The sequence below is a fragment of the Myiozetetes cayanensis genome, unplaced genomic scaffold, assembly GCF_022539395.1.
Source record: "Myiozetetes cayanensis isolate MyiCay16 unplaced genomic scaffold, myiCay2020 scf3, whole genome shotgun sequence".
NCBI classification, from domain to species: Eukaryota; Metazoa; Chordata; class Aves; order Passeriformes; family Tyrannidae; genus Myiozetetes; species Myiozetetes cayanensis.
In genome coordinates this window covers 50,946,410-50,957,313 of record NW_026087521.1, presented here as the reverse complement: position 1 = coordinate 50,957,313, position 10,904 = coordinate 50,946,410, and the positions used below count along the sequence as shown (strand labels likewise).

Genomic DNA, 10,904 nt, shown 5'->3' with positions numbered 1-10,904 from the left:
CCAATTTGTCACAGTACCTGCTGCTTTTTGCTGTTCTTGGGAACAGCAACTAACTATATCTGCAAAACCTGCAGGTTACAGCCCTCATCATATTGAAACTGGAAGGTTTCCATGGCAACAAGGGCCAGTCACCTCACTAAAATTTAGTGGTTTCAACTGTCTGGAGTAGTTTATTTAAGAACTCATCTTACATGAAGCTCTCCAGCCATCCAGCAGAAGATTAACACCTCAGTAAGTGCAAACAGATTTAGGGCTCCTGCTGCTTTACAATTTCACATGACCAGAGCAGCTTTGCTCTGCCCCAGAATATCTGCTCTCCAAAACCATCAATAGTAGCTTCATTCTTATTAGAGGAACCCTGCTACAAGGTGGATATTCATGAACTTGAGCTTTACTCCCTTCTTTGGTTTGGTTGGTCCCACAGGTAGAACCTGCAGTGAGTACCAGACTTGACATAGCAATGTATAAACCAAGAGCCAAAGGTAGCTTGTTTAAAATATTTATTTTTTGATCTGAGAGCACACAGGCCACAGGACCATTCCACCCAATTAAGCTGCCTCCTCTTTTGCGATACGATCCTTCTTGAGTGGTCCCTGAAAAAAGAACACAAAACCCAAACTATGTAAACAGCAGTCTGCACCGAAGACATCACATCCCAATTACAATGACATAATTTCTCTTCCTCTTGCTGCAAAGAAATAAAGGCAAACAAAAAAAAAAAGCCCTCCATGTTGCAACCCATTGGGAACCCTAAGCCCCCTCTCCATGGGCAGGTTTCAGGGAGAGCTGGAACCGGAGCCGCACCGATGGGATGACTTCGGATGCGCCACAGCAGCAACGCTGGTGCCACCTGGTGGGGAAGCTCCTGCGCAGGCCCGAGCACGGCACTGCTCCAACCTGACAAGGGCCTTACTCCCAGATGCTTCCTCCAGCAAGTGACAAACTGGGAACACCACCCACTGCGAGCACCATCCTCCTGAGCTGTTCTTATAGGAACTGGAGCAGTGCTCGTTCCACGCTTCACCAAGGAACAGCTTGTGCCCAAATACGGCAACACCCCTCAGACACCAAGCACTGTCACAGGGGAGGGTGAGACCCCAGGCCTGCTGCAGTTACGACCAAGTTGACAGGAGGCCTCTCGACTGAAGCTACACACACTTTGTTTCACAGAAATTTTGGCCATGTAACAGGCCAAAGGTCAAGCTATCAGCTGCCATTAGAGACAGTATGGCGATACACAACACAGAGTTACAATAAAGTGCCCTTACCATGAAAGCCTTCTTCTCCTCAGCTGTCTGGAAACGGCCATGACCGAATTTAGAGGTTGTGTCAATGAACTTCAAGTCAATCTTCTCCAGGGCCCGGCGCTTGGTCTGCACAAGCAGGGACTACAAAGAGAGATGCCTGGTGAGTATGCAGCAGCACCCTTTCAGACTGCCAGTACGCTGGCTACTTCTTGTCACCTCCATGTCTAACACCTCCTCAGTCAGTCTCAGACTTCAGCTGTCACAATGTGCAAGGAGCACTTGACAATTAACTATCCTATCCTGCACCCTTGGCCTCCAAGGCTGGTCAGCTTGCAGCAGGTGAGCCCCAGTCAGGCTGCCAGTGTCTTTATGGTACATAAAAATTCTCAAGACTAAATAACTCTGGACTTAATTACGCAGGGAAAGAAAGGACTTCATGCCACTCCTGAGGTCATTACTATGAGGTGGGTTTGTGCACATGGGGCTTTTCTTTCCAGCAGGCTGTATGACTCCCAACAGCTGCAAACACACCTGCATCAGAGGCAGCACAGCTCACTTAAGCTGTTCCAGGCCATGTGACAGCAGGCTGCACTACTCACCTTGCGCAGGGTTAGGACCCTCTTCTTGGTCCCCACAACACAGCCCTTCACCATGATGAAATCGTTGGTCACTTCACCGTAGTGGACAAAGCCTCCCTGAGCAAGGAGAGAACGGTTAGTGCCTTGTACAAAACAGGACCAGCAATCACATCTGCATACAGTTTGATGTTCTTGTCCCATTTCTGGACCTTGGCCATTCCCACGTTTACTGAAATGCTGTTTCCAGTACTGCCTTTCGCTGGTCAAATTTCTTGATACAGCAATTTATTTGCTGCTGTAAGACTTTTGTTAAGAATAGCAGAAGCTGACAGAACAGCAAAAGCTGTTCTGCTTGCTGAGTTAATTTCTTGTAAATTTACAAGTACAATTCCTAGGTTTGTAACATCTCTGTACTATTGCCACAAATTCAATTTGCAAGTTATGCAAGTCAATATTGAGACTAAGGAACAACACCTCCCATAGCAGAGTTTTATCTCAACAGCTCTTCACTCAGTCATTTTGCAACTTATACCAGGCCCATTTGCCCCTCAGAATTGCAGCCATAAGCAGACTCTCAGCACAGAGGTGCAGCAACTCACCAGAGGGTTAATGCTCTTGTCAGACAAGTCATAATCAGTTGATGCATTGTTTTTGATCAGCTTTCCATCCTTGATTTGGTAACCTTGGCCAATCTTGTAGATCTAAAAATGTACAAGAATTTTATGGTTAGTCAACACAACAGACTGTGGTTACTGTCCCCAGGATGACATTCTAACAGAGCACAACATCCGAAGCGAATCTCTCCACTCTGTTCACTGTCACGGAGCGAGTCCCATCAGCCAGCTCTTCTTTCCTCCCAGCAGTTCAGAGACACAAACCTTCTTGTTGATTTCGGTGCGATGGTGGTAGCCCTTCTGCCCAGCCCGGGCCACGGAGAAGGCCACCCGTGCGGGGTGCCAGGCGCCGATGCAGGCCACTTTGCGCAGGCCCCTGTGAGTCTTGCGCGGCAGCTTCTTGGTGTGCCAGCGGCTGGTCACGCCTGCAACGAACCAGAGCTGTGTTGTTGAGCTGTCACCAAACCAGAGTTTAAACCACCTTTCAAGCTGCAGTCCCCACAACCAAAAGGAAGCCCCAACCTAGCTTCCCAGGAATTAATTTCCTGGTAAAGCTCCCCCAGCTGTCCCTGGGTTGTGTTCTCAGAAGGAAGGCAGCATGGAATGACTCCTCACAGATGTCAGGCGCTGTGCCCAGCGCTCATTCCATGGTCTCATCATTGAACTGTGACAGCAATATGGATTTCCCTCCCCAGCCCTTGGCACACGTGCTTGTGAAAACTCAGGGCCAGGATTTCATTAAAAACTGTATCCTATCACAAAGAGAAGAACTTCTACGTGTTTACCTTTATATCCCTTGCCCTTGGTGACTCCAATGACATCTATCATCTCATCCTGGCCGAAGACTGTTGACACAGGCACCTGCTGTTCCAGCTTCTCCCGGGCCCAATCCACTTTCTCAGCAACAGTGCCACCATTCACCTGGATCTCCATCAGGTGAGACTTCTTCTGTCTCAGGGGAAGCAAACGCATCTAGAAAACAGAAAGCAGGTAATTCAGATCCTGCTCTTACATGATGGACCTTATATTAATAAGTCAAGTATCCTTCTAGTCCTGGCCTAATTAGTTTTTCTTACTATATATATATATCCTTTTCCAATACAGAAGACTTCAACAAGGCCCTACACTAAGGGCAAAGGCTGTGACTGAAATGGCAATTCACTGTATCTTGAAGTTATACGCCACCCATAGGACCAAAGAGTTCTCTAACCCCACAGCCATCAACCAAACTCCACCAAGGAAGCAAAGGAGACAACAAGGGACAGTTTTAAACTGAAACAGGATGGATTTAGACTGGATCCAAGAGCGAATTATTTTGAGGGTGGTGAGTCAGTGGCACAGATTGCCCAGAGAGTTGTGGATGCACCTTCCCTTAAAGAGTTCAGACATTTTTGACAGTGCCCTGAGCAACCCTTCCTAGTGGAAGGTGTCCCTGCCCATGGCAGGAAGGCTGAAAGGAGATGATCTTTAAGGTCTCTTCCAACCCAAACCATTCTGTGATAAAGTCTGCCACACTGAAGGCCACTTTGGGTAGGGTCACATTTACAGTTACTTCTATCATATTTAGTACAGAAGAACTGGTGAGAGTATCAACAGCAGCTGCAATACCACCTTTGCTGTTTAATACAAAAAACTAATTCTAGTACAATCAGCCATGTCATAACTACACATCTTATTGCACTTACAGCAAAAGATTTAACTGCATCTCCCAAGAAAGCCTGGCAGAGTACTGACAGGTGGGGAGACACTACCACACCACTCAGCAGTAAACCTCCTCCAGCTGAGCAAGAGGAGCCACCAGATGTCTCTGAGTGCTTGCAGTTTAGACAGAATGCAGCCTGAAACAATGCTGAGCACACAAATCCCATTGTTTAGTGTTCAGCCTGGTTTTATTTGTAGGTGGAATTAAGGAAGTCTGGCTCTATGTGGCATCAGAGAAGGACTGAGCCCAAGAAGTTCCTAGTGCAGTTCAGTTTCTTTTGGACACTCCTTCAGAAGACTGCCAGAGGTTGCCCTCAAGGCTGTTCAAGCATCCTGTGAGCACAGTTCTGAACAGAATGAATTTGTGTTGTGCTGAACAGTCAGCATCAAGCTGCAGGGAAGGACAGAAATCTCCCTAGAGATGGATCAAGTTTTATTCTTGCTCTCTCAGCTGTTTCCAGCATACCTGAGTCCTGTAGGCACTTACCTGAGTGTGAGCCATGACTCTAATAACCTGGCAGTACTTCTTCATGCTATTGAAATCTTTCTCCAACTGCTTTTTGCCCTCCTCATCTTGCCATTTCTTGCAGTACTTGGTGAAGGCCTTCTTCTTGGACTTGTGCCTTCAGGAGCAGAGCAGAGACAAGGTTTGGCTAAACCCTTCATCAATCCCCAGGCAAGTGGGGACGAGCGGAAGGAGCTGCCACCTTAGCTGGTTTTGGCTCATTGCCAGCTTCTAATGACTTTTCCACTGGCAAGAGGAGCCTGGAGCTCATCAGACAGTGGCAAAATTGCCAAAGCTGAGCGGAGCTGCCATGAATTCCAAAGCAGATTAACATTCAGAGTACAGAAGACAAAAGACTGTAGAGAGATGTCGAACAATAACAGAAAAAAACCAGACCTTTAAAGCAATTGTGAGGTGACTGCCATCTGCTTCAAAATACCACAATTTCCCCCCCTTGCGTGCCCGACAGCAAGGTCGTTACTGAAACACCCTTGAGATCTTTATTGCTCAACTCTGACGTCTTTTCAGGCTGCCAAGTTCGTAAACAGGCTGCGAGCTCTAGACACGCTGGAGCCGCACTCAGGCAAATGCACATACTTCTAATCACAACAACAGTGCCTGGAACAGCAATCAGAAGTAACACTTGTCTTCCCCTTTCCTGAGAAAACAGGGCTACAGTCAGGACTCGACACTCAACAACAAGCGCCAGAGGCGATTTCTTTATGTCCGCCCGTCGAAGTATCATCACATGTAGCCTGTTAAGGACATCTCAGGCAAAAACCAAAACTGTCACCCCCATGCCAAGAAGGGCATGAACTAACATCATGCTCACCCTCACAGAGAAATCCCTGCAGTCTACCCCATCAAGTTCATCAAGGCCAAACACTAATTGCTGAAAAGCCTCCTCAAAAAGCTGTTAAGCCAGCAGAAAAAATATAAACCATGGCACGAAATGACAGCAACGAGCCAAGGCCTTGCTCTCTTACCAGTTCTTGTAGAAGCGACGCTTACACTCATCGCTGATGTGCTCAGCGAAGATGGTCTTGAAGCTGCGGAGACCACGGGGAGTCTGCACGTACCCCACGACGCCCACAATGACCATGGGAGGGGTCTCTATTATAGTGACTGCCTCCACCACCTCCTTCTTGTTCACCTCTGAAGGAAGACAGACATTCAGCACAATTAACACCAGCATCAGCTGCTAGACATCACCTGTTTTTTCTCACTCCCAAGCCCTTCACGTGAAAGGTTAAAATGGTTCAAGTTCTCTTCACTGAGATGATACATGGTAAAGTGACCAACTCTAAATGGTAATGTAACGCCTCGCAAAAATTAGCGGCTGGCTCAGTACAAGGGACAACAAATCCCAACAGGCAAAACAGATAGAAGTGAGTAACAGAACCACATTCAGGACTGGACAATCAGTAAAAAAAACACCCAAGGCATTTGACTGATGTCCCTCTATCAAGCAGAGTCATCCTAAGCAGCCTGTTATCCTACAGCTAAACCAAATCAGGTCCCTGCTCAGACCAGGAATGGAACCATTAACCACAGCCTGCCAGACATGGAAGTCTTGCTGCTGGGACAACACTCACATGGAAGTGGGAGGGGTTTAGGTGCTTCATACTCAAGGGCATGGGAGCCAGGGCTAAAACCCAGAGCTGCTCCTGAACAGGCCACCTGTCACCCTCCATTAACACGCGTCCCTCCTCCCTTAGGAGGAGCACTAATACGTACTGGACCCAGGCCTGTCGACCTCCCGGACGATGTGGGTCATGCCAGCCTTGTACCCCAGGAAGGCAGTGAGGTGCACAGGCTTGCTGGGGTCATCCTTGGGGAAGCTCTTGACCTTGCCCCTGTGCCTGCTGCTGCGCTTGCGGGGCAGAAACCCCAGGGAGCCGTGCCTGGGAGCCGAGAACTTGCGGTGAGACTGTGGAGAGAAAACAAACAGTGCTTGTTACACGGATTTGCTTACACCCACCCAAGGGTCAATTCTCTCTGTGCCTGAAAACACAGATATAACGTACACACCAGACTAGCATTATAGAAATTCTTCTCACTTTCAGCTGTGTGGTTCCTAAATTCCATTATGTTATAAGAATGTAATCCTCATGTCTCAACTACGTCCTTCCCACATTTAACATCGCTTTCCTTGCAAGCCTATTTTAAGCCCCACAGAAGCTGCAGTTTGGCCACAGCAGGCCACCATAACTTCAGTCCACCCCACAAGTCTAGAAAATGGAGCACAGAACGCTTTACAGTATCTTTCAGCTAATCAACAACAAAGTAAGCATTACAGAAACAATTCCAGTTTGAAAAACTTCAGTAAACCAGCATTTTAACATCCTCCTTCGAGTCAGTAATTTTGGATGGAAGTGCAGTATTTTTTCCAAAGGCTTTCCCCTTGAGTCCCACCCCCCAGCCTCTCTCTGCAACCTCACCGCCGTGTGAGGCTGGGTTTTACCTGGAGAACTCTCAGCCCAAAAAGAGAACTACGCATCCAGTCCCACATCCAAATTTAAGGTAAATATTGCACAACTGACCACGGAGTTAACACAAAGCATGTCTTAATTTAAAAAAAAAAAAAAATGCTCGACACGCGTTACGCCCAGCGAAGCTTACAGCCCCAAAAACATTACTGCGGGAGCTCTCCAGAGAACCACCAGCCCCCCCTTCCAAGGAAAACAGGCACCAAGCGCTCCCCTAGGCCGCCCGCGCCCCCCGTGCCTCCCTCCTCGCGGCAACACCTCGCCCGCGCCCCGAAATGAGCCCCGGAGAGCGCCGCGCAGGGCCCAGGTGCGGCGGCGGAGCCGGGATGGCCGCGATGCCGAGGGATGGAGGGGGATGGAGGGGGATGGCGCGGGATGGCGCGGCCGTGCGCTCACACCCACCATCTTGTCCCCGCGCCGCCGGAAGGGCCGCGCAGCCCGCGCGCCGCCTTTATAAGCGCCCCGCGCCAGGCCTCGCGAGAGGCCGGTTGGTGCGCGCGCACTGCTACGGGCAGCGAGCGGAGTCAGAAAGAATCGCGGGCGGCGGTGCGCGGAAAGACAAATATGGACGCATCTGTTGGGCCTTGTCGAGAGCTTCAGTGCCCACGCTCACGGGTCGGGACGGATAACGTGGCACTGAGGTTTAAAAGAGCGCAAGACAAGGGAGGAACCACGTGCAGCCCTTCACGTAAATGTTTGGCTGTGGTTCTTTATGGTGTTATGCAGCCCCATGACATCCTCGTGTCATCCTTCAGGTGTATGTGATACCAGACAGTGTGTCCCACCGCAGGCTCCCCCCCGAACAGGCCAAGGGTTTCCTTTCCACAAAAACAATAGGCTGGTTCCAAGCTGGGAGCGAGTGCCTGCCTGGATGGGGTGTCCCAATGCAGTGTTTGACTGGTTTTACCAAATAGCTCTACAGTCGTGTGAGGGTCTAATGGAACCCTGAGCAAAAGGCACCTGGCAAATCTACACCGCAGCTTGAAGACGACGTTAGGTAATGGGAAGGAACACAGTAAAAAGAGAGAAAAAAAAATGAATTAGATAAAATAGGCTTCACTGCCAGCATCGCCGTCCCACAATTTTTGCATGTATCTCAAAATAGAAAAAGGAATCAAAGAACTTCTCTTCCTTCATGCAGGGACATGATTGTGTGTTCTTCAGGGGCCGTGTCCTGCTGTGTAGTCCCACGGTGCTTGGTACAGCACAGCTCCAAACTCAATCAGGGCCTCTGTGTGCCGCAGCTGAATTAATAGTAAACAATAAAACCAATGTACGTGCTGAAGTTGTGCTGTCAGAGAGGAACTGAAAATAAGGCTCTCAGTGGAACCTGCCTGGACCAGTTGCTATTCATGCTGTTATTTTTCTTGCTCCATTTACTGCTGCTCTGGCACATGGATGAGCACCGTGAGGACCAGCTGTGTCTCTGGGAGATTTTGGATAGCTTGGGCCACATCAGAAACTTGCCAGCATGAGAACTGGTGCTGCATACCTTCTGGGCAGGAGTGAAGCAAAGTTGAGGTGAAACCTGAACAGGGAAGGAGCTGAGAGACAGGAGATAAATTATTCACTCTCCCTTCATCAACACTGGGAAATCAGACAAGACCTGGCTGAAGAAGCTCTCTCAGACTTCTCTGGATTGGGAACTGCACAGCACCCTTATGGGATAACTGATGTGCTGCACAGCTCTGGCTGAAACATCTCCTGAAGCAGCTCTGGTCTTCAGCCAGAAATCTTGCATCTCTCAGCCGAGGAGAGTAAGGAGGACCACCCTAAATGGTCTGGAGTGGACCCATATCTGAGGGGCAGGAGAGGGTAACAAGGCTGAGCAGAGCTGCCCACTTTGCCCAGCTGCCTGCCCAGCTGGGCTGGGCTGGGCTGGCTCAAGACCAGGTGAAGAGGTATCACGAAAATGATGCTATGAGACGTGGTCCCTTCAAGGACCACCACGGGTTAGCATAGGCCATACAATGTGCTTATCCAACTTTTCACATCACTGGAGATGCAGGACATGCACCTGTCAGCTGGGAGAGAAGGGAAAAGAGAAGAGGAGTCATGCCTTTGGAGGAACAATTCCTGGCCGCTCACTCTGTCAGGGTGTCACATTGCCTCTGGGTCAGCCTGAGAGCCTCAGCTCAGGTAAGGTGGGCTGAACCCAGGCTTCAGATAACAGGCATGGCATCAGGCATCCAGGTGGCTAGTAAACCTCAGAGCCTGGCCAGCTCAGCTGATGGCCACATCCTGCTACCTGCAGCCCCTCACTGGGGGAGGATGCAGAACACGAGCAAAGCAAGGAAGCCGATGCTGGGTGGTTGAGATGGTATTAGATGCACCCACGAGGCTATCTGTGGAAAATAATCAAACTGCTGAATAGTAAGATCCTGCCCCATGATGTCCAGAGGCTGAATAAATTGGGATCAATAGATAAATTTGTGTTATTATAAGAAACACGGGCCTTAATCCACCACAGCCTGTTTTATGAAAGGGGGTGCGCACAGCGGTGGAACCCAGAGCTGGGTGGTTTGGAGCTGCCCACACATGGGGCACCCAAAGTTTGCCCCCACTGTCTCCTGGAGTTTACAGATGAGGATGTGTTTGACAAACACAACACCATGGGGAGACTGGTTCTCCCAGGGATGACTCCTGTCCTGCCTCCTCCCTCCCTGGCAGGGACCGCGGCACCACAGCCATCGGAATTCCCACCGTGGGGATGCTGACCTGTGACATGCGATGTAGTGCTGCGTGTTACGGTTATATCAAGTTACTGCAAACATCAATTAAACAACACCAACCTATAGAGCCAGATCCCACTGCCAGCTGCACAGGTGTAACACGGCCAGGCCATTCAGCGCGGAGAGGCTGGTTACCCGCCTAGTGTGAAATAATTAAGGAGGGCATATCCAGGTGTTAAACATGCTTATTCAACTCCCAGAGACCTTCTACCCTCCCATTCCCATCCCTGCAGGTTAAGTAAAATCCAAGGCTGGAGGCTTTGCTGGAGGGACTCTGTGCAAACCTGCATGAAAAAGCCCATACAGACCAAGATGTACTGTGTTTGGAGGACATTTCATTGCCTGCTCTAACTTGGCAGACTGGTTCCCTAGAAAGGGGGATTGTGCCCCTGCTCTTTGCAGGGTGTTTGGACTAGATGGCCTTTAAGGTCCCTTTCAACCCAAGCTGTTCTAGGATTCTATGGCTGGATGTGATGGAGCAGTGTCCATCCTCTACCTCCAGCCTGCCCCTCAAAAGGAGCCACACAAAAGATGCAGAATGGCTGCTCACTTTTTGGGGTGCAACTCCAAATGGGTGACTATGGGCCAGCTTTAAATGCTCTTTTGTCTCCCCCATACATTTGCCTCTAGCTCTTGCATGGATTTGGCTTTCGCTGCTGAGTTTAGGGACCCATGTTACAATCCAAGGGCTTGCTTTCCAGTTCAGTCCATTTAATACAGATCATCAGGGACTCTGCAGCAGTCAGTAGACCACTGGGGTGCAGCTATTCTGTGCTAAAGGCATGGGTCAATTTGCTTGAACTGCCCCTAAGGCTGGATAGCTTGTCCTCACACATCCCTTCCTGGCTGTGCCAGTGACCTTGGTGGTATTGTGGGTGCCAGAGAAGTCCAGGTGACTCCCAAGGCTGCAGCCTCAGGAGTGCAAGGTGTGTATCTTGCAGTCTCTGCCTCCCAGAGTTGGGGGGGTCTCCCCAAAATCTGGATTTGCCATGTTCACAAAGGGCCTTTTCCTGCTGCCCCTCCCAGGGGTGTGTCTGG

At 49.7% G+C, this 10,904-nt stretch overlaps 1 protein-coding gene and 1 non-coding gene across 2 annotated transcripts in view; both read right to left on the bottom strand.

The window, feature by feature from the left end:
* Positions 1–483: 483 nt before the first annotated feature.
* RPL3 (ribosomal protein L3) overlaps positions 484–10,904 on the bottom strand; it is a 263,879-nt gene continuing 253,458 nt past the window's right edge. The window contains exons 2-10 of the mRNA XM_050324174.1: positions 6,383–6,575; positions 5,632–5,800; positions 4,628–4,763; positions 3,225–3,411; positions 2,704–2,864; positions 2,425–2,526; positions 1,847–1,942; positions 1,269–1,388; positions 484–593 (exon numbers count right to left, since the gene is read on the bottom strand). Of these exons, the coding sequence (XP_050180131.1) occupies positions 549–593; positions 1,269–1,388; positions 1,847–1,942; positions 2,425–2,526; positions 2,704–2,864; positions 3,225–3,411; positions 4,628–4,763; positions 5,632–5,800; positions 6,383–6,575 (1,209 nt within the window). The 3' untranslated portion in view covers positions 484–548. The remainder of the gene's footprint in view (positions 594–1,268; positions 1,389–1,846; positions 1,943–2,424; positions 2,527–2,703; positions 2,865–3,224; positions 3,412–4,627; positions 4,764–5,631; positions 5,801–6,382; positions 6,576–10,904) is intronic.
* LOC126645296 (small nucleolar RNA U83B) lies at positions 3,015–3,107 on the bottom strand. The gene has a single exon (XR_007630110.1). It is a non-coding gene; the product is annotated as a small nucleolar RNA U83B (small nucleolar RNA).